General features: G+C 41.2%; 2 protein-coding genes across 2 annotated transcripts in view; both read right to left on the bottom strand.

The window, feature by feature from the left end:
* Positions 1-1020: 1020 nt before the first annotated feature.
* LOC139732858 (protein CASP-like) lies at positions 1021-12954 on the bottom strand. The gene is made up of 8 exons (XM_071643697.1): positions 12945-12954; positions 10789-10925; positions 9308-9377; positions 8086-8189; positions 5248-5367; positions 4113-4256; positions 2392-2537; positions 1021-1530 (listed from the first exon to the last, which is right to left on the bottom strand). The coding sequence occupies exons 1-8, from the start codon at positions 12952-12954 to the stop codon at positions 1455-1457; spliced, it is 807 nt and encodes a 268-aa protein (XP_071499798.1). The 3' UTR covers positions 1021-1454.
* Positions 12955-17911: 4957 nt separating this feature from the next.
* Positions 17912-26736, bottom strand: part of LOC139732843 (homeobox protein cut-like 1) — a 50642-nt gene continuing 41817 nt past the window's right edge. The window contains exons 11-15 of the mRNA XM_071643683.1: positions 25957-26185; positions 23406-24056; positions 22239-23000; positions 21323-21889; positions 17912-20998 (exon numbers count right to left, since the gene is read on the bottom strand). Of these exons, the coding sequence (XP_071499784.1) occupies positions 20127-20998; positions 21323-21889; positions 22239-23000; positions 23406-24056; positions 25957-26185 (3081 nt within the window). The 3' untranslated portion in view covers positions 17912-20126. The remainder of the gene's footprint in view (positions 20999-21322; positions 21890-22238; positions 23001-23405; positions 24057-25956; positions 26186-26736) is intronic.

Below are 26736 nucleotides of genomic sequence, written 5' to 3'. Positions count from 1 at the left end.
TTTGTCCAACACCACTACGGTAAAACTCACTTGGTCTACAATCAATTTCGTCTAGTACCCATTTGGTCTACTTCTCACTTGGTCTAATGCCCGGTTTGGCTTTGTATCGTTTCGTCTTATGGCCAAATGGTCTAATTGCATTTTTGTCTCCTTGGACTTTTTCCCATTTTGTCTAATAAACTGTGGGTATTAGACGAAGTGGGCATAGCCCATCTGGAAGTAAACCAACTGGTAATGAGGCTAAGTGTCAACTGGACTAAATGGTGATTAGACAAACTGGTTGTAGATGAAATGGGATTAGACCATGTGGGTTGAGACTAAATGGTTATTAGACAAAGTGGGAGTAGACCAAGTGATAGATCACCAATAAGACTACATAACCTTGAGTAATAGATATTCAGCCACATGTAGTTATCAATAGTCATAGCTACGTATGACAGGACGGTGGAGCAGAGAATGCAGACACAATAACTTTGTTTTTTCCTATGTGACACACGCTAATGAAGTAATAATAATGTACTAAGCTCTTGAGCAACCCAACAGCTCTGGAGCAACCCAGCAGAAACATCGCAAGGAATATTAAGGTGTGTTTAAAGTTTTTAAAAAAAAGCTTCCTTTAGGGGGGTTACAAATTCTCATAAGCACCCTGCTGCCAGCCAGCAGCGTGCAAAATGTCTTCATGCTGATTGGTCCTGTTTTTTTTTTTTTTTTTTTTTTCTGGAGTTTCCCTCAAGATGCACTGTCCAAGACAGGTGGCCTCCCTCTAACAAAATTATCAAGAGATGAAGAGTTTGTTCGCAAAAACCGATAAGTCCATATTTGCCAAATGGAGATATTTGCGATTAAAGGTCAAGAAAAATAAAGAGAACAATAAGAAAATTTTTGCTTCGTTTGACCATAACTTCAAAAATGTACCTTCATATGTAGTGACCAATACTGTATATCATTTCAAAGGTATTATTTTGTACTTTATGACAGAGACCGTACTTAAAAATCTTCAAAAATGGACTTATTGGTTTTTGCGAACAAACTCTTCAGATATCCCTGCTGCACGGGATAAAACAGTTCTTCTCAACCTTTTCTAACCCGAGGCCCACTTTGGCTAATGCATTTTTTTTTTTTTTTGAGGCCCAGTTACATTGAATACGGCTCTATTTCATTTCATTTTTGGCCGACATTGGTGCCCACCTGAGAGCGGGCCATGGCCTACCTGCTGAGAAGAACCTGGTGTTAACTGCTATACGAGTCATGCAACAGCTACACAGACCTCTATTCAGTAGGCCCTTAGCGTTTGACCAAAACTGTTTTGTTTTTATTTTTATCTTTTGTGAGAGCATGCCGTTCCAAGTCAAGGACTGTATGCACAAATATGCTCAGCTATACAGGCAACGCAAAAGTATCATTTCGGCCATGGTGGGTCAGTGTGGATCGGTCCCGCTCAATCAGAATCTTAGCTATCCGCCATGATCGACATGAGCACCGACTCCGTGCCCATCGTCCGGATGAAATACGTGCATGTGCTCGGCAAACCTTGAGGTTAACAGGAGAAAAGAGAGGGAGACAGAAAGTAGAATGACAGAGTTGGAACGGGAAAGCAAAATTTTGGTTCACCGTTTTCATCTTCGAAGGGAATTTATGGGCCAGTTTTTGGCCATTGCGGACAGAGATGAGAGAGAAGAGTCTCAGTACTCTTCAGGCATGTGATAATAACAATTAGTTTCCTGGGGAACTGTCCACTAAGCTCTAAAATCAATCCTAAGTTCAATTCAACTGATCTCCAAGACAATTCTGGAATAGATCAGCCCAAAAAGTTACGAACTTTTTCACCCAATTTGTGAATGCTATCTGCTCCCATCTTGACACGTTCTAGAATACATCCTGTATGTCACTGTACATGTATCCTTCCAAACTAGATTTGTTCTGAATCTGTCCCCAACTTTGGGTTCATTGTTTGGCTTGATATAGTTCCCATGTTAGCGAAACAGGGTCTAGGTACACTGACTAAATTTTGCACAAAACAGCTGTTTCTATAATTCGCATACACATATCTTATTGTATAAACAGTAAAACAAGCATTAATGATGTATGTAAATAAGCATTCAAATGATCACACATGCAAAGTATGAATATATACTGTATGCATGGGTATTTGAGATGTCACGCCTAATCTCTTTTTAAAATGACCAGCTTTACCAGTATAAAACATTTTTATAGCCTAAGCTAATCTTCTTGTCCAAGGTTTTGATATAAAGTAGGTACACTGATGGGGTCTTCATATGTTCAGAAAAAAAAAATATGATACTCAGAAATAGTTGTGTCAAAATAACATTTTTTTCAGGCAGATGGGGAGGGACGGGGTTATGCTAAAGTATGATTCTAATGTCTACTTACTTCTGTACGCATTCGGAGGCGACGTCTCTCTTGCAGGACTCGGTGTGTGCCATCTTGTAGAGCACGAGGAAGACAAGGAGGTGGAGGATGATGATGTACATGAGGAAGATGGTGCGGGCAATCTTGCTGGACAGTATCAGCCGACCCTAGAGACAAGACAAGATGAGGGGAAAGAGAAATTACATCACCTCAGAAGAAATGCAGCTCCACGACAGTAACCATCACATCCTTATCACTGCTCACACCTTGCAGTCAGCATCTGATTTCATTCTCATCATTGTCGTTATCATTCCATTCATTTATTTTGGCAAAATATAAAACAATGTACAACTTACAAGTCATTAAGAAAGAAACCAATACATGCCAGGACTCTCCTAAGAAGCAATTATATGTATGTGCTTGTAGCTGGAGCCCTCAAACAAAAAAGGTACAATAGAATCAACCAACACTTGTTGTGACATGGGCCAATGCATACACAAGATTAGTCCAAATTGAAATAACACATATATGTACATAATTCATCAGTTAACAAAAACAAAGACTTTTCTTTTATTAGTTACCATTACCTCCGTAAGTATCATTATCACCATCATCCATTTTTTTTTTTTATCCAGGTTTGTCCCCGATAATGGGGGTGGCCGGATTTACCTCACTCTTGCAGCAACCACTCTCACACCTTCTCTCCATCTTGCCCGATTTAGGGTGTCCCCCTTTCTAAAGCAAACCTTCCCAAGCTCCTCCTCAACCTGTCTTCTTCCACATCTTCTGTGGTCATCCTCCCTTTCATCTGCTTGGTTATCATCATCACACACATGTTGTCATTGCTACCATCATCACCATCATCACCATTACTACCACCGTCTTCATCACGGTTATCATCTGCTCCCCTAATACAATAATGGTCATCACTCCACCACTTACCACATCATCATCAGCACTTGCATTTGGTATAATACTCATCCTACCCAATGTTATCACTTTGCGTTTTGTCACCGTTACTACTATCATTATTACTGCCTTTGTCGTTATCCTAATCTTCATCATAACATTTTTTCCCATTTCAAAATAAGGATAGTCATCACTTCAGCACCTAACCTCATCATCACCTGAACCTGCTCAATCATTCTTGCTGTACTTGATGTTTATAACCCAAGCATATTTCATTTCATTTCATTCCATGTTTCTGCATCACTGTAACCATCACTGTTTTCATTAAGGTCTTTTTCTCCTCCTTTAACACAATGATTATTCATCATTTCAGCACAGTCTCCTAGAAATCAGTTTTCATGCCAGCATTGTATGTCTCATTATCACAATAATCATCAATATCATCATCATCTTACTGTCATTACATGACAGCCTGTCAGAGCTTCCATCACAATTATCATCATCATTATCACAATCATCATCTTCAACACCATTACCCACCATCCATTTGGCCATCAATGATCATCATTCTAGCATTCATGATGTGGCCATCATCATCCCTGGTACAATTGTAGGCAACATTATCATCGTCATCATCATCATCATCATCATCATCATCATCATCATCATCGTCATCATCGTCATCATCGTCGTCATCGTCATCATCATCAGCATCATCATCATCATCAACATGATCACTGTCGTCATCGTTATCATCGCCATCATCATCATCATCTAGCACACAGGTATCACACACTGCCCAGGAGCCGACAAAATACTGCCAGCAGCCGTACCGTGTTTAGTGTGGCCTTGTCAAAGGGGCTGAGCCCCATGTATTTCCTCATCCGCTCCTTCCGGCTGAATGAGTTGAAGGGGTCCAGCCTCTCCTCGTACTGACTCTGGTAGCGGCTCTCCGTGTCATCCAGCTTGTTGGTACCCTGCCAATGCCAGTACAACAATGTCAGAGATGTGCACAAAGCCAAAATCGTCTTGGAGATGGACATGTGCAATTGAATAACACCACCATAATTGATTACATAGGATGGGGCTAGTAAGGAAAGCGTATTACAATGCGAGGCTGAAACCCTGATAATGGATGGAGCTAAGCTGAGGATGACATGTTTGAATTTAAATTAAAGTGACATCCTGCCCTTTGCATTCAAGTTGCTAAGAACTAATGTTTGTGTTACATATTTTTACTATGAAATGACAATGGTATCTGAACCTTGCCCAATACAATTTGGCATGGTAACATGGCTGTATCATGCTGCATAAAACACTTTTTGTTTGGGCAGACATACTTTACTTGTGTCAGAACATTAGTTTAACAAAAGCCCACTGTCCTATAATTTTCTGAGGGCATCTAATATTAGAAAGCATCTAATGTGGTGACTTATGGAAACTGAGTGTGGCCCATGTCGTGACCCTGAGAGATTATGTACGTATACACCTGAGGCCCATAATCACTCAACCATTATATTCAAGAGATGATTTGTAAAATTCTAGAGGCTGTGTAGATGCTATAATACATAACTTCTAATAAATATCTGGCAATTTTTTTTTTTTTTAAGTTGGCTCCCATGTGATTTAGATTATCAATCTTCTAGCTTAGGTGCAAATACACTGTTTATATTAGTATGCCACAATGGAAGGATCGCATAATCCTTTGATGTACTGTAAATGTCAATATTTTCAAGAGATTAATTTTTCATGCTGAGCGGCTCAAAAACATATTTGCAGGGTTCTCCAGTTTGTGCTGTGCAATTGTCAATCCATTTAAAATGCGCAGAGAAAACTGTGAAGATATTTTTGAGGGTTTTAGAATTCGCGCTAGCAGGAAGTAGTGCAAAATGCGTGAAAATTAATGTACCAGGAAAATCGCCATGTTTACAGTAATATTAGACTAAGTAGAGCAGAGAGTTTGGTTACCCGTGACGACGGGTAGCTCTGTAGGAAGCGGATCTTCTCGTAGAGTTTGACGTTGTCTTGTCTCAGCTTGTCCAGTTCTGTCTGCAGGACCAGGTTGTGCTGCTGATGCTGACGGTTCTCCTGAATAGATTTGATCGAGAATTGAAGATGGTCATACAGGCTCGCAATAGAACTCGTTGATATGAAATCATGATTTCAAGCAGTATGCCCAAAATGGAAGAAAAATAAGTACTTCATGTAAATTTTATTCATTCTTCCTCCTTTTCTTGGGCTTAGCTTCGAACTTTGAATCTAATGTGTCATCTCAGAAACCTTCTGACGAATTCAGTGTTCAAACTGTGACATAAAAATGTCACATAAAAAAGGCTTTCAAAATGAAATCAAAGAATTACAGCTTGCTCATGGGCAGTAAAACATTCCTGAAGAGACTTTCTAGTCATTAGATAGTCACAGGTTCAATTAGACAATAAATTAATCATTTGGTTTAGGTGAATATGTTTTAATTGAGCAATCTTTTAAAAATTTGCTTTACATAAAGAGACAATAAATGGTGCATGTGTTCACTTGAGATGATAATCTTATCTAATTCCATTTCATTTCACTTGCTGTTCTCTACAAGTTTGTCATGGACAAAATTTTACAAAGAAACTACATTTATAAAATATGATGAAACTATATTTACCTCCACCAAAGGAGGACAGTCAGTCCGCAGCGTGTGCGATAATGAGGCACGAACGACAATTTTATTCAGAATCACGTTTGCGCAGTTTGTGCCCTTGAGACTGACGGGATTTCGCGATACTTTGCGAGAGTTTTTGCAGAGGTCGCAATAACAGCCTTTATAGCTTTCGCAGTGCATTGTTTGACCCAGGATGGTTGGGTAGGTTATAGAGGTGATTATGCTCATTAATTTGATACCTAATTTCCCTATTTTTGATCTCAACATAGTACTCCATTTTGGCACCAAAGTAAACGATTATTTTGCCAGTGTTCAAGAAGCTTTTAGATCATAGTTTGATGTTTTGCTAGTTCCTGACTGGTATTGAAAATAGATCTCCGTAATTTCTTCGATTTCACAATTGTGAATCTTGAGCGAGTATGATCAATTAAAAAACGAAGAGGGGCACCATTTTTAAGGTTGTGAATTTTCCTGTTGAAAACAAGGCAAATTATGTTTTCTTACCGGAAGTGGGGTAGTGAATGAACACGCGTGGAGTGTGTTGTTGATACCCAGACAATGGTCGTGGACAATGACCAGGATTGGAATGCTTCATGAGGAATTCCACTATCGCAGCTAGTCTTTGTTCATTCTGAAATGTGGTGTGTGCAAGCACATGGAAACATGTGCTTACTTCTTTCATGTGCATGCATTTCACCCTGTGTCAAGAATTCAGACTAGCAGTGCTCAGGGCAATCCACATGAATAATTGATAAAGCATTCATGTGCCTTGCAGCAGAGCTCGGGACAGGTGGTAGCCAGGTCCATTGTTCAGGGTCACTGTAAGTGCGCACTCACATACACATCATTGGTTTCTGTGTAAAGTTCAAGTTTTGTATAGAGAGTGAAAATTCGATCACAATCTGGAACCTAACATTTAAAAAAAAATCATGGATTTCATGAAACTAATATAGGCTTTCATTTTCAAATTACCTCCAACTCAATTGTACACTATTCAGCTATTACTCATATCAATGACACTTTTATCTGATACACAGTTTTTGAACTCACAGCATTGAGTCAGCAGCCAATGGATACTATGCAATGCGACACGCCGCGTCTTGCGACAGATTTCGACCAATCACAGACCCGGAATTCCGGTGCGAACGCGAGGATAATCTTTTTAAACTCGACGCTAGACATGTCTCTGAATTTTGCTAGTTCCTGACCCGTATTGAAATGAAGATGAGAAAACTTGCCCTTATTGTAATACTATATACTTTAGCGGACATAGTCTTCACCATATTTTAGAGGGGCATGAAAGATTTCAGGTTAGTTTTTTGGCGTCAAACGTGAAGGAATATTTTTGAATAAATACCAAATTCGAGAGAGATTTTGATATTCTATATTCTTCTTTTTTGTTTTATTTTGATCATGAGCATATTTGCTAATGTTTTCTCTTTCAGTCGATACTAAAAGTGTCGAAAACTGACAAGAAATACTCATTCTACACGGATTTATTCATGACCATGTATCTGCTCATTACGTATGCAAGCACCGCTCAGCCGTGCATACGACTTGAATAAATACGTGCGTTTTCGCTCACGCTGCGGACTGACTGAGGAGATATGTTTTCATTACGGTTGGTTTGTTGGTTTGTTTGTTTGTCCATGTGCAAAATAACTCAAAAAGTTGTGCACAGATTTGGATGAAACTTGCAGGAAAGGTTGAGAATGACACAAGGAAGAGATTATCAAATTTTGGTAGTGATCCATACATTCTTACGGATTTTATGAAGGATTTTCGATATTTTGGCAGGTAGGGTCAATGACCTTCTTTTGGGAATCCAAGCTTTGAGGTTTTCATATGCGCACTAAAGTGCATGCTCTAGTTTCTGAAAGAGCGAGGCATGCCGCACAGCTGAGGGTTTACGTCGTAACAAAGGCTTCTATATTGGGAAATCGGGCGATTTTTCAGCATGCCTGTACACATGGGTGGAAATCACTGATCTCTATGGAAAAGCAAGATCATCGGTGGAAAGTTGCTACTTTGCGGAGGTCTGCGCTCTCAGAGTGTTTTTCTAGTTTGATTTTGTGACACAAATTAGTCCTCCTCCTTGATTTTAGGCCTATGGCAGGATGAGGGAGAGAACAAGGACACAGGTGGAAGAACAAACTCACAACTTCCAGCTCCTGGTTCCTCATGCGGAACCGCTCCCGCTGGCTGGAGACGATGGGGAGGAGCGACTCCGCCGCTCCGGCATTGGCAGCTGTCTCTACGGGGGCTGTAAAGAGAAAACAAAAAAGGGGAAAAGAAAGAAAAAAAAAGAGAGGATGTAAATGGGTTAAGACAACTTGCATGTGAGTTTGGTAGATATTCTCAATTAAGAAAAGATGCATACACAGTCACATCCCCCCCCCCCCCATATATCAAAATCTAACCACGTAAAAGACAAGATGTCTTTGACATAATTATTGTGATAACTGGTAGAGTTAATATCTGATATTAGATTTTTCATGTCTTGTACCCTGATATTCATGATTATTTCTTTTTTAATTACTGATCTGTTGTGTACTTACCATTATCTCTCATGCTTCCTTAAAGTCGGGCATATCTTTTGCTCATATTTAGACATTTTCATACTAATAACCCATTTAATTGTGTGTGTGTGTGTGTGTGTGTGTGTGTGTGTGTATGTGTCCTATACAACATGATATTTATGATACATTGTACCAAGGTAATGTCTTTATTGTTTTCAATTACTATCTGTTGTATACCTACTGTAATCATTCACACTTCTTTTTGAGTCAAGTATATCAATTTGGAAGAGTTTAGAAGCTTTCATGTTCACAACCGTTGAACGTTTTTACTTTTAAAGTACCATTCCAGTGTAAAGTCATCGATGCAAGAATTTAATGAAACTTGTTAAACTTCCTTTCACAGTGGCAGATCCAGAGGGGGGCGCAAGCGGCGCACACCCCCCCCCCTCTTTATTTTTCATTAAAAACAAAAGAAATAAAGAGAAAAAAATGAAATGAAACTCGGAAGTAGCACCAGAAATATCAGTTGTGCCCCCCCCCCCCCCTTTACAGAATTTTTTTTGGATCCGCCCCTGCTTTCATGACAAACTTTCAATTTCAAGATTGCTGAAGTGTGGTAGATAGATGGCAGAGAAAGAATAAAATACAGTGTAATCCTATAATCTCTGATGTTGCCAAAAACACTCAAGACTTCCACAGAAAGAGAACTCATACCATCAGAAACCTGGTAAAGATTATTTTGGGTCACTTTCTCGGTATTACAGTCTCATTAAAATACAAAAATTACTCATCAGGAATTCATGATCTTCTTTTTTAGTTTTCTGCCCACTTCTTTTTCATTTTTCTCCTTCAACAAACTGACCTGCACTTCTCGTCTCACCAACTGCCTTGGCAACCAGTTCAGCCTCTGTGTTTGACGGGGTGGCTTGGCCCTATGCAACAAAGAATGTGGCCAATTAGAGAATAGGAGCGATCTTCCACTTCAAACAACATGGCCGGCAGAACCGTGGGGGCTCAGGCCCCCACACTTTTTGTGCACCATACAAAGGAATACATAAGGTGTCATCACTTTGGGCCCCCACACTTCTTTTTAACCCGGAAATATGTAAGTGGCACTAAATAGAAATAGAATGTTTTTCCACTGAAGACCTTTTTTTTTTTTTCTCGCTTGTCAGCTGAAAAAACCCGGAAATGGAAGGGGAGAGATGAGCCGAGGACTTCTTTTTATTTTTTATTTTTTGCTTGTCAGCTGAAGAAACCTGGAAATGCAAGGGGAGAGATGAGCTGCATGAGGACCTTTTTTTTTGTTTTTGTTTTTGTTTTTTGCTTGTTAGCTCATGAAACCCGGAAGTGGGCCCCCCACCACTTTTGAAAACACTCCACCGGCCCTGAACAATGACAACATCTCATATTGAACGGATACATACAGAAGCAGGCAAAGCCACACCCATTGGACAATATCATATTCTTGCTCGATCTCTTCATTGAACCCTCAAAGAAAGTATTGGGGCAACCCATTTTCAGCAGTAAAAACAACATTCTTGCCATTACATTAAATCTATGCTGCATCATCTACCACTTAGGGAACAGTTGGATGACATGTTCACATTTATGCATACATTCATGAAACAGTTTAGTTATGGCGACTGTTACTCTTACCCATGCCTTGCCCGACCTAGCAAAAATGTAGATATAAGCAAAATAAATTCCTTAAAGAAATACAAAATGGAAGGATGATACCATAACATTGCTTTTAATATTCACATCCTGAAACACTGATCAATTTGAAGTCGCCAATGAACTGGTCAACTGCACAGTGACAACTCAATGCTTAGCATTCCACTGGCTTTGATATTCCATGCTCCATGCTGCTCTTACATTGAGTTTTGATATGGAGACCAAAGAAGAGGTTTTAAGTTATATTTTAGAGGAACTTTGTGGTATTAGGTTATGAAAAAAATCCTTACAGTTTTTCTTTAAATCTTCATTTTATCAATACCCCAGGACTAAAAAAAAAAAGTTAACAATTTAACATCTAGTGCACATTTGTGTATAATCTTACTCACTGGGATTAGTACCTGAATGTGAAATCATTAACGATCGCCCCCGACACTGTAGTAAGCATGCTAACCTGAAAACATTGAACTGCACATTACTTGAATATGAGACCATTCTGGCAGTTTTCTTTCATTATATCGAAATTTTGTTATAACCGAACAAATAAACAATAAAAATACATAGACCGGATAATGTTGCAGCCTGAATTTTTACTTCGTTGTAACCGGAATTTCGTTACAACCGTGTTCGTTATAACGGGAGTTCACTGTATCTGCCTGCACTTGCCTCTCCTTCTCCCCTGTACTTGGACGAGAGTGCGTTCACACTCAGCAGATCCTTCTCCAGCTGGCTGATGAGTTCCTTCTGCTCGGCGACCGTCAAGCTCTGCTGTGTGAACTGCCCCTGGAGCTCCACATATCGGCCTGTTGTGCATGAAAGGAGAGAATTGTGTGTTCACTATACCTGGAACAGAAAAGCTTGAACATCTCCAGCACATACAGCTGTAACTGCGATGAAAAGCTTTATATCTTAAAGGCATTATTCATAGTGTTTACCGATCGAAAAGCTGAGCTGCATGGCACTATAGGCCTATGCTGTCAAAGTCTATGATACTATGTAAATTTAAAGGTATGAAAACACACACATACACACTGAATGCATTAAAAGAATGGGACTTTGTGAGTGACGACAGATTGGTTATAGTCAGTATTTTCTGTCAACAGTAGCGTCCACATATTCACCATTCAGTAAAAAGTCTACAAGCATGGTGATAATTGTTCATAGATCCCCTGATATCGACAGCATAACTCTAAAAAAAAAATTATCAGGCTGGAGTGTTGTTTCATGCATCTGAACATCATCATACATATCATTCAGCTCAGTCAGGAAAGTTTAATAATTTTTCTTTTTCAAATGGAGCCGCCACATCGATAGTGTTTTCAAAAGCCTGCCAACGATAACTACATGTAATGACCCTTGCCTTCGATTTACTCCAACACCTCCACTCGGCCGTCAGATGGTAAAACGGTCTATCTCGAAAATTGCTGTTCTGAGAAAAATGAGCTTTTTTAGGAGATGGGTATAATGCATTTTTAGCAATGGGACAAGAAGAAGCACACTGATAACTGAAGAATTTTGTGCTTATTTGGGGTTTTAATTATAAAACAAATGAGATTTTTGTGCAGATAGACTGTTAAACCACAGCACATGTATACACTCCCGCTACACATCATAAGATGGTAAAATGGTCTATCTTCTAGATAGACCACAAACACTATGTAAACTGGTCTAACTCGAAGATAGACCATTTTTTACCATCTGACAGTGATGATTTAAAAAATCTCAGTTAAGAAGGTTATATGGTTTATGTAAAAGATTGCTCGTTTTACCTCCAAACGATATTACTGACAATGGGCTAACTCAAAGATAGACTGTTTTACCATCAAATCTGAAGGAAAAATACAAAAAAGTACCAAGATAGCGGAAATTATCTCTAAAACAAGACATGATGGGATTTTCTCGATAGCACCATTGGAAAGAGCACCCTCACATGTCCCGGAAAGTGAATTTACCTCAAAAAGTCAAATTTTCAAGTTAGACCGTTTTACCATCTGACGGCCGCACTGAAACATCGCACCTATCTATGACACTAGACCTGACAAACAATCGTCCTCATCATCAATTCCCTTCATGTCTCTGCACACTTTCCTCGCCTCATCACCATCACACTGGCCCCAACCAGAAACAGATAGCACTCTCTTTCCACACGTACATATTCACCTCCAGTAACAGACATCCAATACGCTTTTCAACCTACTGCTTCCCAACTCTGGAATCAACTGCCCTCAAACATCCATACTGCCACCTCATTAGATATTTATAAACTGATAATGCCACTGCTTCACAACTCACTCATTTCTTTATGTACAAAAAAAATAAAATAAAACAGAAATCACTTTTTGATCACACACACTTGACCACTGCAATCCTGTCCATGTTCAAAATTCATCATTAAAAACTCCAGCCAGCCTACAACACTATAATTGCTAGGATGCTATTGACACAAGTTATTTGTTTTATGCAAATGGCACACAATATTTGTTTTGTTCATAAGAAGGAAAATCTAGCTAAGATTTGTGTGCAGGTCACATAGAGACTAAATATCTGAAATTATAAAATTCCAAACTTCTTCCCTCGAAGGTTGTACTTGTATCATCCAAATTATATGAGTTTGCTCTATTTAAGTAAGCTTGAAGATTTTTTTGAGTCCTCATGTAAAATCAAGGGGTGCGACTTTTTGTTTGTTTTGTGATGCACGGTCACAATTCATCTTCTGACCTCTATTTCAGGGATGTAATGCCTCTCTCCTTTCTCCCCCTCCCTGTCTGTCTCTCTCTTTCTCTCTCTCTACAGTATGCAATGTCCAGGAATGCATCACTTACAGGTATCCATGGTAACACGCCATAATGCCGACAAGATGACAAGGCAAAGTGTAAAACTGTCTGAGACAATGTCCTTTATTTGCATGTTCTAGGGGAAAAAAAAACATGGCATCCTGTCATCTCCTCCCATTTCTTTCTTCCTCCTGACGAACATATTCGTAGAAAACAAAAGGAAAAACATGCGAGACATGATTCGCTTTCAACTTGTTGCGGCATTGCTTGGAAGTCAATTTGTAGGTTTACATCATTCTGTTTGCCTGTTAACTTTCTTGGAGACAAAATTCTTGAACAATGCTTACGATAAATGGCAAGATAAATATGAACACATATATATATATATATACGACGCAACGCAACGACACATACTATGACCTAGGATAACTTTAGAGTCATGTAAGAACCTGATGAGCTGTACTGTGTTCACTAAAGTCTGGATGAAGGCTAGTAAATTCCTCCCTCTCTTCTGTATTATCTACAAAGAGTGCAAAACAAAGTGGATCTTAGCATACATTTGTACACTACCATCGTATTGACAGACCAACACAATAATCTTAGAGAACGATTCTCGGTATCAGTTTTCGCAGTTATTAAAAACAACTTAATAAGTACTTTAATGTGCTTTAAAGTATTGCAGCAAGCAGTGTGATAAGCACTGAGAACTTTAAAAAGACAACAAAAGACAACAATACTACAAGCTTCTCCTCCCCCCCCCCCCCATTAGCATAGTTCAGAAGACTTTATCTAGACAGCATCATTGCATTCATGAACGAGACACTTATTAAGAGTTGAAGATGCCTCGACTAAGAAAACCTTTCCATTATAATTATCAAAGTTTTAAAAGAAGAAAGTCAACTGTAAGGATGTGCTTTAAAAGCGGATGAGCCTACAGACATTAGCTCTACGGCTTCCAGCATTTGTGGAAACCAATTTTCCTTTCATTCACTATCTTCTTACAGGAGACAGAAAAAAATATATACATACATACAAATGTACACATATGACGGAAGGATACAATGGTTTTAAAGCAATGCCGCTTTGAGCAAAATTGAAGTGCTCACAACAACAGAAGTGACATCTCTGATAAAGAACAAAAATTATTAAAATATGCTCTGTTGGCCAGCACTAGGTAATATATCCGCATTACTAGTTTGGGGAATACACAATGAGTAGTCTAGTCTCCTGCAATGTTTTCTTTCAGTTGGTCCATCTTACATTTTGGGCCGATATCCAGTTTGTGCATTAACGAACATTTAAAGAATTAATGTTGTTCTTCTCCAAATATGGGTATGCACTTGGGATTGTGCACATAGTTCTGCCCACAAAATAAAACTGCGTCTTCAACATAGATGTTTTTGTCAACACAGTACAGCTCCTTGGTTGAAAACTCATACAACTACATATTAACATAGTGAATACATTCAGCCTGTTGTTTTGTTTAATAAATATATTTGCCTCTAAGCCCAGAATGTTGTTTTCTTTCTTTTTTTTCCTCATTAAATATGCTAAAAAATATAAGTAGCTTAATGCACCAACAACTTGTGTTCCTTTGGCTCTGTTAATTGGTCATGATACATTACATTATGATACAAGAATATGAAGAACACTTACATGAAACAATATATACCGGAAAAACTTTGAAGCACCCAAGCACTGGAATTTCTCAATAAGCAGTGGAGCAAAAAAAACTCTGCTGCAGATTTTATTCAATTCATTGAATTCAACAATTTGCTCCCTATATTTCTGTTTTCCATTCACTACTGCCCTCTGTAGTTGAGGTTTTGCATGGTTTGATACTGATATTGTACAATCATGCATGAAGTTCGGTAGCATCCACTTTTCTTCTCCTCTGCATTCATTATTCATCGATCAATACAAGTCGATGAAAGTTGAAATCAGAATCCTGTAGTTCATTTGGCAAAAAAAAATTGTTCAATTGAATACGACATTTAAACATTTCATTGTACTGTTGCTTCATTTGGTTTCATACGATAAATATGGCACAGAAATATAATGAATGGTATGAAATTATGAAATTATCATACACAAAATATCAACAACCTGTGAGCTACTCTCACAGGAAGGAATCACTACTTGTAATAGTGAAAATATAAATGTCAGTCCCAAGTGTATAATTTCTCCCATTTCCCATAAACTGCGAACAATTTTGGAAAAAAAATGAACAAATAATACTTAGTGATTCAATACACTCGCAAATGCATTCTCCCAAAGTAAAACTCTGCTTAATAGTTAATGGTTGGAAGCCTCTTTCTCACTGTTCATGACCTGTTAATCATCAGCTAAGAACCAGTAAGGACGTTATCTCAATCTTCCGGAGTATTAAATTATTGGTATCACACTGTAAAGCTCAATCTCCTCTATATCATGGCGTCAATTTTAAATCATTTTTATTTTCATTTAAATGTTAAATATCAAAACCACATGGGACCTATCTCACCCGATATTCGGAAAAATGCTTATAAATATCGCCACTTTTGATTAAATAAACTTATTCTTTTATGAAAATTGATTGTCTATTTTCATTTACGCTCAAATCTTAGCATGCGGTAGTGCCCTTCTGGTTCTTGGCCGATGATGCGTTCGATGTTCCTCAGACTAATGATCGCGGATGCACATCCACACCAATGGTAAGTCCATAGAGAAGTAGCAAAAAATCTTGTCCCCAGCAGGTGAGGAGGGGGGCAGAGGGTAAACGGTTCGAACAAATTACCCACACCAAGGCTCTATCCTATTCATGGATCAATTTTCCACGGCCAACTTGTGCAGACAACTGCAGTGACTACCATGGCAACAACTCGGTCAATCAATCAATCGATGCAAGCAATGTAACCTGCTGCTACTTCCTATAAATGATTTAGATCCATTGCTCTATAAAAGAAATAAAATTACAGGCCTTCCTGCTTCATTCTGGTACAAAATTCAATGACCACACCTGTGGTTTTAGGAGGGAGGTATAAAGGGGGGGTTGAGATTACCTTTAAAGATTTTTGTTTGTTTGTTTGTTTTTTTGCTCCAGCAGGCCTATCGGTATTGAAATTGCAGTCGCATAGCAAATTCAAAACTGATTATTCTTCTTTTTCCAAAATTTCTCCCACCTTATGATCGTTTATTAGACACTGTCTTGAGTACTGACATCCATTGTAAAGACACACAAGTCACCAAACATGATAATCCATTTTAGTCCATCTTAGCACCATGATCCGGCAGAGGCACAAACAGTTGTCATTCCCCGACAACACAATACATATATTCGCACAGGATACTGAACAGTTCCAACCACACCCTCCCTTCCCCTCCCAACCCCCATATATCCGACATGGTTGACAGTATTCGATCGCAAATTCAATGTGAGAGCTCAAGAGCACTTAGCAATGTGATTAAAAGGAGTGTTCCTTAACTCTTATGAGATGCACAAAGAAAAAGACAACTTTCAGACAAAAGCTTGTGAGTCATCACTTCACAAAGCAATCCTCTGGGGAGCGTTACAAACAAGAAAGAAGGTTAATTAGAACCTTACTCCTCATTGAAACTCACAATCCTGACCTACCATGAAAAATCTACATCTCATTTTCCACATAATCAAGAATCTATCTAAAAGAAAAATAATACTAACAAAAACTTGTGCAATAAACTGACGATAAACTTTGCATGGATCCTTTGGTGATGAGATGTGACAACAACAAAAGAAATACGATACAACAGGATACAACTGACATGATTCAATTCCGAACATTTCAAATATTCAAGAGTAATGTATATATCGCCAGCCTGGAATAACGACGACTATTTGAAGACATTGAAGACACAATCTGAGGTGAACTCTGCGTAATGTCCCACGCAATCTGTGCTGCATTGCTATTGAATACCTAAGTACTATGAATGACACAAAGAATACACATAATAACACAAATTAAAGATATTAATACGAAAGAAGAAAATAAATAGAGTGCAAATGATAACACAGTCTTGCAGCCTACAGAAATATATTGAAGTAGTGCTAGATGAGTTGAATAGCTCGCTGCAGCGCACCAATCAATGGTGTGCCACTGACGTATGATACAGTATGTATGTACAAGTTTTCAAATGAAGCAAGAAAGGTGTCGTACAAGTAGAAGCCCTGATTTGCATTGGAAGGGTATATCTGGTCCAAAAAATTAACTGTAAGTTATGTTGATTAAATCTTCACAACTCGGGTGGTTAATGTACACCACAGCAATAGGTTGGCTAGACAAAACTGTTAGTTCTGGCTCTAGTTATATTATGGTAAAGGAATATGTCATATTGACTTGCGAAAATATCATGTTCCTTAAACGTTGAGGACAAGTCCCGAGTATACTCGGGCAAGCATCTATGGGAAATGCATGTTGCAGCAAATACAGCCCATCCTCAACGGGTTAAATACGTGCCTGATTCAAAAACTTCATCCATCCCCAATGCTGAAACCTTGTGGAATTTGCAATTTCATCTTGAATTTAATACTGTAAAGTATGTGATTCAAATGTTAAATTCACAGCAGAAATTGGACAGGTTTACAAAAAGGGCCACTACCTTAGAGCAGGAAATAAGACGAACACACAACAAAAATCTTTGTACTTTCTTCGTGTAACTTTCCTCATTTCTAAACGAAATGGAAATGCTTGGTGAACACTTTATATTTTATCTGCATATACAAAGACAAGCCTCTCCCTTTAATAACTATTAACTTTTAGGTCAGCATAACAAATGCACCTTGTCCCTCTATAGCAAAGAAAATGAAAAAAAGAAGAAGTATTAAGTAGATGAGTGAGCATGGTACAGATTAACATGAGACAGTCAGCACATGTGAGATGACTGTACATACATAATGATATTGGTCAGAAGCCTACACGCATAAGCACCAGTAAAAATACAAACAGCATTTCACCCCTTCCCCAGGGTATCTTTTATCTCCCCCCCCCCTCTCTCTCTGTCTCTCATATTACATCTATCACATCCACATCAAAGAAAACGTCCACTGGTGACTGGTCAAGCCTTACAAAGGCTTGGTCACTCCTATCAAAAAATGCCACACTAGGCAGAAACTATCCATGCAGCGCTTTCCCATTTGTTGCATCTCATGTGCAAATGTTGGCATGCCTTCCAAATTGTTATTTTTCACTCGCATTTTCACAGGTCCCCTTGGCATGACGCTTAAGTACATACATCCCAAATGAAAAATAATACTAGCAACTCATACTCCACAAACACAAAGTGAAGAAAAAAAAAAGTGACATTTTGTACAGTTCTCCCCCATCTCCTACTCCTGTTTCATATCTGTGTTGCATTGTGTCGCAAGTCGTGTGTCTGATTGACAAGCTGTGGTATTTTTGATGCAGCTGTTGAACGGACCTTTGTTCAGAGTTGGTGGTCAGCCACAAAACACATTCCTGTGTGTGAACACTCACTAACTCCGAGACATGTCTACAAACGAGTGCCAGAAACACGATTATGTGCTCCCTGGGAGTGCAAAAGTCCTCAATAATTAATACACTTGATGTTAAAATGAAGTGCTATTGTTAAACACTTAAACACACGTATAACAACACGCCACCCATGCTGCCAGAGAAGCTGTTACTCAGACAAACTAAGAGCAATACATCAATAATGTGAGTCTTATCACATTCACCCTCCACCATCACTCAAGTCTCTTGCGTAGTAACCATGGCAATGTCCTGCACTGCCATCTCTACATCGTAGCAGTGAAGATTACCTGCCTTCGGCGGTGGGGGGAAATAAAAATTGGATTCTTGGATTGGATTTACTGTAAAAAATACATGGATAAAAATATAAAACTTGGAAATGCTGTTACTCCCATACCGCAGATGTATGGACAATACGTTGCAGTGCAATATTCCTCTGGGATTTCCAACACAGGTCGGGCTCAGTACAACATCATAGTATTTACCAATGTGCCTACACAAAATAAAATATATTTAAACAGTGTCTGTTTGAATGCAATATTGTCCTAGATTCAACTGAGCACTATCATATTCCATCCACAAAACCCATTTGAATAATGTTTGGCTTCTTATTCATTGTATGAAAATTGATTACATTTTGGAGTTCATTTTTTAATGCGCACGTAACACAAGCAAAATTCCAAAATGGCCTTTGACCCCCTGAATACCATGAGATCAATCCCCGAAGGAGTTTCCATTCAATGCATTCTGGCAGCTTGCCAACTCTTTAATTCTGTAAATTGCCCTCCCTACAAAGAAAACAACGCAAACTAAAAAAAACCAACAGAACACTGAAATTTAAACATTATACCATTTGACACAAATAAAACTGCCTGCATTTTGTCACATACCATAATGATGCAGTCATGTTTGTTTTTCTGTCATTTTGGTTAAGACATCCCCCCTCCCCTGGATCCTCTGCCCCAACGATCACAGCAGTGAAAGAAATAACAAGGAATACTGGATTTCGACGACATGCTAGCACACAAATAGAATCATGTTTTTTGAATGATCACTGTCTGACTGGGAAGAATTACACCAAAAAGGCTTGCAGGATGACACTTCTGCCGAATACTGGAACTCGTTTGTTTGACCTGTTTTTTCTTTTGGCATTTTCATTCTCTCTTTCAGCATGCACATGAATTGTATCGCAACCCCTCTTTAAAAGGTCAATAGTGCAACAATGACGTACTACACACATTTTGGAAACATGTTTTTCTTTTTTTATGTGGCATTGTAAGAAATGGAAATCACTCTAGGCAGACTGGAAAAGCGAGGTCCGAATTTGGAAACATTTGAATGCATAGCATCAACAAAGTAAACACTTTGTTTCTCGTCAGGAGTTAAGTATGAAAATAATCTTATTTGAAAACATCTGAATTTCTTTCTTCTTTGTTCTAATCTCGTCAGAAAGCTCATTTGTTCAATAAATACGACAAAAATAAAACCGGTTCTCATTAGTCCGACATGAATTAAACGTCCACACAGGCACAACAGCCGTAATCTCTTGCACTTGTTAAATGTGTTTCCATCACTGTGTCAGGCAGTGTCCAAGAAAACTAGTGTTGGTAATGAGGCCCCGTATTAGTTCCTGACATGAAAGTTACATTATTGCATACGTATCCGTGAAGACAACCAGAGGATTCGGTACTATGAAAATATCTATGCCTTGCAGCTACTGGATTTGCTAAAACTCCCAGTCGTCTCGCTCCTCTTTGACTCCGTTCTGCAATCTGTGCACGGCGTCGTCGATGCCAAGTTTGGCCCGCTTTTCCCTTTTCTTCAGCTTCTTTCTCTCGTCGCCGGCAGAATCGTCACTCTCCAGCTCCCCGACCTTCGGCTCCTGTTCATCAGGCGTGTGCATTCGTCTATCCCTTCTTGGGGGAACTTCTCGCTCCTCACAACCATCCGTCTCTTCTTCTGTATCCTCTGAAAGGCCTACCTCCCCCTGGTCGTTAAGCCAGTTTCCGCTCTGGAGGGCCGGATATCGCCCCCTCGGCTTCCGCTTGCCCTCCTCCTCCTCCTCCCTGCTGGCATTCTCCAAGGCAACTATTGCCTGCTTCAGGTCGTTTACCTGCGACCCTTTGAGTTCGCTGGCAGGTGCCTCCACAGTGGCGGCAGCTGGTGAAGGCATGCTGGCGCTCCCCTCCTCCGCGTTCTTGCTCTCCCGCCGTAACCTCTCGTCCAGGGCGGCTTGCCGGGCCAACTCCTCCTGCATCAAGGCATGCCGCGCCGACAGGGCGCCCTCGGCTGACGGGTAGGGCGGCATCTCCTGGGCCGGGGGGTACAGCATTGGGTTGTCCGGGTCCATGTTGACCGCGCCTCGCTTGAGGCGGGAGCGGTGGTTGTGGAACCAGTTGATGACCGTTGACGTCGGCAGCTTGAGCTGGGCAGCTAAGGCATCGATGGTGGCCTGTGTCGGGTAGGGCTCGCTGTCGTAGGAGGCTTTGAGGGCATCCTTCTCCTCTGGTGTCAGGAGGACGCGGGCCTTCTTGGCAGGGGGGCTGTTCACACCCTGGGAGTTGGCAGACTGAGGGTACACCATGACATACCTCCGCGCTGTAGAATCATATAAAAAGAAATGTGACACAGTCAAAAACCTATCTGAGGGTTTGTGAAACCTGTCATTCTCAATGGCAGAATACTTTCAGAGGCTTCAAAAATATACATCTGCAAAACAATAAGCCGAGTTTCATTGAGATGAAAACATAGACTTCTGTTAGAACAAGAAACAGAGTACTTCTGACTATACCTCATACACATTAATTCTCTCACACATAATCCTCCTAAAGCATCTTTCATAATCATCTGGTTGGTAGAATCTAGTAAACATTTTGTTGTGTTTCTTACTCTCCAAGATCATCTCGAAAATGATCGCCTCACCTTTTCTCCTCGGCCTGTAGTTCTTGACCTTGGCAATGCCATCGTGGTCTTGCAGCCAGAGGTACATTCTGACATAGGGTTCTCGTCCCTTCATGCTGAGCTTCAGCCACATCTTTGGCTTGGAGAGCAGGTCACTGACGGAGCCCTGGGTGAGCCCCAGGACCGCCTCCCCAAAGGCCTTCTGGCCCAAGCCATGCTGCTGCAGGAGATTCTTGACCTGCTGCGTGACGGCAAACGTGTCCAAGTACTCTATCATGGCGGCCTGCTCGTGGACAGGCGGAAGATCTGGCAGGGGGTTGGGGGAAGAGGGGGACTGGAGGTAAGGCCGTGGGGAAGGGGTGGGCCGGGGGGACGCAGGGGGCTGGGATGGAGGGGGCGCGGGCGAGACAGTTTTTGGAGTTGGGGTGGAGTTGGAGGAGTGGGGGGAGGAGGTGGAGCGTGGAAGGGATGGGGTCTTGGCAGTGGTTTGGGACGCGGGAAGCAGTGGCAGGGGTTGGTCCTCGATGCTAGGACACGGACTTGGAGAGTTTGAGTTTGGCGTGGTGGTGTCAGCTTGGAAAAGATTTGCTGCAATGGAAACAAACACACACAACATGATAAGAAGTCTACCTTCACATGCAAAAAATCATCCTACATGTTTGTTCTTTCTTTCTCATAACTAGGTAATAGAATCACATCGAGCAAAAGATAGTATGGACAGTAAAAACTGAAATTGATGTTGAAATAGTCTTAGAATGCAAATCAGTGGTTTACAGAAGATTTATTTCTACTGTCTTTGCCTTGCTTTGCAAACATTATCATATTCCCCAATATTCTACAAATTAAAACTTGTTCCTTGATTGTCACAATGACTCTTTAGAAATATGACTCGATTAAAGCTGCATTCATAACATTAAAGGAAAGAGAGCAGAATTACCTCTTCTAACAAGTTCTTTGAGCTTGTCCATTCCTCCTCCTTCGTCCAGCCAGATTTTCATCCTGATGAAAGGTTCCCTCCCCTTGACCGTCAGCTTGTCCCAGGTCTTGGGTTTGGAGAGGATGTCGCTCACGCTCCCCTGGGACATTCCGATGACGTGTTCTCCGAACACCCGCTGGGGGATGTTGCCCCTCACCAGCAGCTCACGCACCTGCCGCGCGATCTCCACCGTGTCAAGCTCCCTGTTGGTCTCGTACTGGTCGGTGGTCAGCGGCGGAAGGATCCTCTTGGGCAGTCTCCCGGGGCCGTAGCCGTGGGAAGGGCAGCCGTCCTGCATCATGGCATGAGTCTTGCTGATGTTCTCCAAGGTCTCCTCCACTTTCTTGGCGAGGTCACCATTCGCGAGCATCTGCTTGCTCTCCCCGTTGTGCGAGTCCACAGAGTGGCGCCGCTCCGCTCCTGCGAGCCTGAGGTCGCGCAAGTGCCTCGCATCCGCCCCCATCGACATGTCGAGGGCCTCGTTCTCGTTCCTGATGGGCGGCGTCTTGGGCGAGAAGGAGTGGGTGCTGTCGGGGCTGGAGCGGAGTGACTGCCTGTCGTACTCCTCGCGAGCCATAGCTATGCGGCGAGCGTGCTCCTGGGCCATAGCCCGCTGTGCTTCCATTTCCTGTTTGGCAAGAGCTAGGATGTTATTGATGGCCTCATCGGAAGAGGCTTTGACAGGTGATGATACAGAAGCCGGGCCTGGCGGGGATTCTTTGCCTGAGGAGGAAAGAGACAGTTGCTTGGTCAAAAACTAAACGTACACTCCCATCACTGATTCACTTGTCCTCAGCCTACATCCAAATAATGTTTGTGCATACTGCATATTCTTAGCAATAATCTTACTCTTCATGAAAATAATCTAGTTTAGCTACATGTACATGGATTTTAAAATGAATTTAGAATTGTTTAATTGGACTTACAGCATCAACAGACCTACAATTAAACAGACTTTTCTGTACTGCATCTTAATTCTAAAGTTTTTCACTAGTTGTAGTGGAAGTTCTTCTCACATATGTATCTCCAAATTTAGTTACGATTAATCTCAACATTATTCCCTTCTAGGATTGACTTTAGTCAAATAAAAACAAGAATCACAGCATCATCCAGAAACTAAAAACCTACCTTTCTTCTGCATGTTGATGACTTTGAGCCTCTCTAAATGCTGATGACTGGATAGGAACTGAAGCATTTTGATGAAGGGCTCCCTCCCCTTTGCCGTCATTTTGTCCCACGGCTTTGGCCTTGACAGGAGGTCACTGACCGACCCTTGGCTCATGTTCAACACCACCTCCCCGAACAGGCGCTGACCAATGTTGTTGTCCGCAAGAATGTCCTTGATTTGTCTGGCCACCTGGACAGTGTCCACCCACTGGTGCGAGATGGCCAGCTCTCTGAGCGCAGCCTGCTGCAGCGCTGCCTCGCGGGCGGCAACCTCCCTGGCCGCCGCCTCCCGCACCGAGGCAATGCTGCCAGGCGCCTTGTGCGGCTCCGGCGTCGGGGCATGGCTTGTGCTGGGGACAGGGGACTGCGGGTGGGAAGGGGGTTGGAGGTGAGCCGGTGGCATGGGCGGGACGAAGCCCATGGGGGTGACATGGGGGTTCAGGGTCGGGGGGATAACAATGATGGGCTGGATGATCTGCGAGCCCGGCACCTGGGGACTAATGCTGGTGCGCTGGTGATAAGCAGCCGCCACCTCCTGGCCGATGAGGGAGGCAAAGGCCTGGGCCTGGGCCAGCCCCGCAGGACCCATCCCACTCCCGCGACCCGTGTCTCCTGCAAAAGAGAAGAGGCAAAATGCACTTTGAGGGAAAGGGTCTAGAGCTAGGGAAGTTGGGAAGTTGGAATGGCAGCATTCACAGCATCAAGGGTGGCTAATTTTCTGATCATCGGAAGCTAGAAATGCTTCCGAAAGTTTGCTTTGCAGTTTATTTCTCAGAAGAAAAAAAGAGAGCGAATAAAGAGTTATGCGTGTATGAAATTATGCTCCAAATAAACTTAATGATAATCATTTGTTTGCAAAAGAGAGAGAGAAAAGGACCGACAGAAAGAATGCATTTTGCCTCTTTGTTATTTGCGAGGAGATTGTTGTTAGAGTTGGAGTGGTGGTCCCTGCCCAGCCCCCTAGTGCGAATGGCGCCATTCCGAACCCACACATCTTTCAGCTATACAACCAGCCACCAAACGAACAGCAATGCGCTGACTGCTAGACACGGTGTACAGGACAACTGCGACAGACTAGTAGTACTTGGAGGAGCTACTCTCCTGCACACTACAGCAATGCCCTGGGCGTCACATGTTGGCAACCAACACAGCAACAAGGACGCAAGCTACAAAGGCACATCCACACCAACAATTTAAGACCCTCTCTCTCTCTCTCTCAAATCCTGGACCCATGCCTCTCATTATTCACAAGATTAGCGACCAATCATTCTCTCCTCTCCCATCACAACCTCACCCCTACAGTCACTTGAGCTATGACAGGTATCTTCACCTATAATATCCTCGGCCTCTAACCCTGGCATCCTGCTCAGCTGCTCTACAGTGCAACACGGCTGAGTCACCATGCCAAGACTCCACTAAACAACTACCATACCCACATGCTTGCAATAAACACCACATGACATTTTACTCTTTGCCCACTTTCACATTATGAACACTTCCTACACCTACCATGATTTTAGGCTGTTCACTCCAAACACTAAACAAGATACCATAGACACACAATATAGGCAGAGTCATACAACAGACGTATAACATAGATGTAAGAATATACAAACATCCATGGCAAAAGGTACAACTTCTGTTCCTTTACCGTATATTGTTGTATAGTTTCAATAAGCACTGTCTTGGGTTGCACCCCACCTTTTCACTGTCATTATAATCTCTTTTACTCCTCGTCACTGCACATATTATTCCTGGGGTGACAAGACCATGTATTGCAAAATCATGAAATTTCAGGAGAGTGAAAAAAACTTTTTCACTTTCACAACATTTTGGCAAACAAACATCAATGTTGACATCAAATAGTGTAGAGGAATTGTTTTGGTTTACATTAACAATTGTTCTGTTCTAAAAGTCGAATCGGTATTTTTTTGATATTCAAAATTGAGTTTAGCTTTTTAATACTTATATACCTGATTATAAGAGAGACCCATGTTCATTTCAGAGAATTCTGAGAAAACAAACAAACAAACAAACAAAATCCTAAAATTTCTCATTTTTCAGTTATGGTTACATTATGTATACAACCTGTAATGTTAAGCAGTAACTTGGAACAATTATCTGTATTTACATTACTTTGTAAGAGTCTCCAAAGATGACAACTTACTGTAAAACGAGGAATGTTCGCGTGCATTTTAATTTTGCAAATTTTGCGAGTGCCAAAATTCGCGAAATTAAAATGCACACAAAAGTTCTTGCCTACATAATATGCATTGGATGCCATTGGCAATTCGCGAAAAATTTTATGCTGCAAGAAAGCCCGTCAGCTCCAATTCGCGAAATTTTCATGCAGCAAATATATCGTGTTTTACAGTAATTTGGCAGTTCTTATGGTGATAGAGATATAAGGTCTTGTCGACCCAGGGACAATGTGCACCAGCTCTCTCAGCCACAGTAAAAAACATGATAGAGTCAGCAAACATCCGACCAACTCAAGTGGTGCGCCACTCACCGTTGAGCTCTGAGTTGCCGACTTTGAGGGTGGTGTTCTCCGTCTGCAGCGTGCGGTTCTTCTCCAGCAGCAGCATCTCCAGGGACTTGGGCGGGGCCGTGCTCCCGCCCTCCCCGTCCTCCCGCTCCCCACAGGACCCCGCCTCCGAGCTGCTGAACTCGATGGACTTCAGCACGCTGAGCTCCCGCTTGATCTCCTCGTAGTCACTCTGTCCCTTCAGTCGCTCCTCCTAACGGGGTTTCGAAAGTTCAAATTTCTTGGTCAGAGACGACGAGGCAGATTTTTTTCTTTGATTCCCATAGTTTGCAATTTGTTAACATCAAAATACACAAAATGAAATTCTCCATAGTAAAGTAGATTGAGCACTGACAGCACTTCACACTGTGAACTACGAGTACGGTGTGCGGTCTGAAGTCAGAGGACTCCTGTATTGAGTCTTTTAATTCTTCATGACTTTAAAACTTGTGACAAACTTCTCGTGTACATGCATCATTATAGCTCAACTCCCTCATTTTCTTTGCAACATTGCTACGAAATGTTCCGGATTGTTTTTTTCTTTGCTTTCAAAAGTGTTGAAAAAAATCAACATCCTTTAATCATTCCCTTATATCTCACTAGAGCCAAAATAGTGATTGAACAGAAAGTGAAAGGGGAAGAATACTGGAGGCAATAAAATGTCTCCTATCAGATTGCACATGATCAAAGTGCCTCTCCCCTTACCCTTTGACCCCCATTCAACACACACACACACACACACACACACACATACATGGTTCCATG

This window comes from Diadema antillarum, unplaced genomic scaffold, assembly GCF_040938485.1.
Source record: "Diadema antillarum isolate AM-2024a unplaced genomic scaffold, OU_Dant_1.0 seq00000454_RagTag, whole genome shotgun sequence".
Classification (NCBI taxonomy): domain Eukaryota; kingdom Metazoa; phylum Echinodermata; class Echinoidea; order Diadematoida; family Diadematidae; genus Diadema; species Diadema antillarum.
Note: the sequence above shows the minus strand (reverse complement) of the source record. Positions and strands in the feature narration are given on the sequence as shown.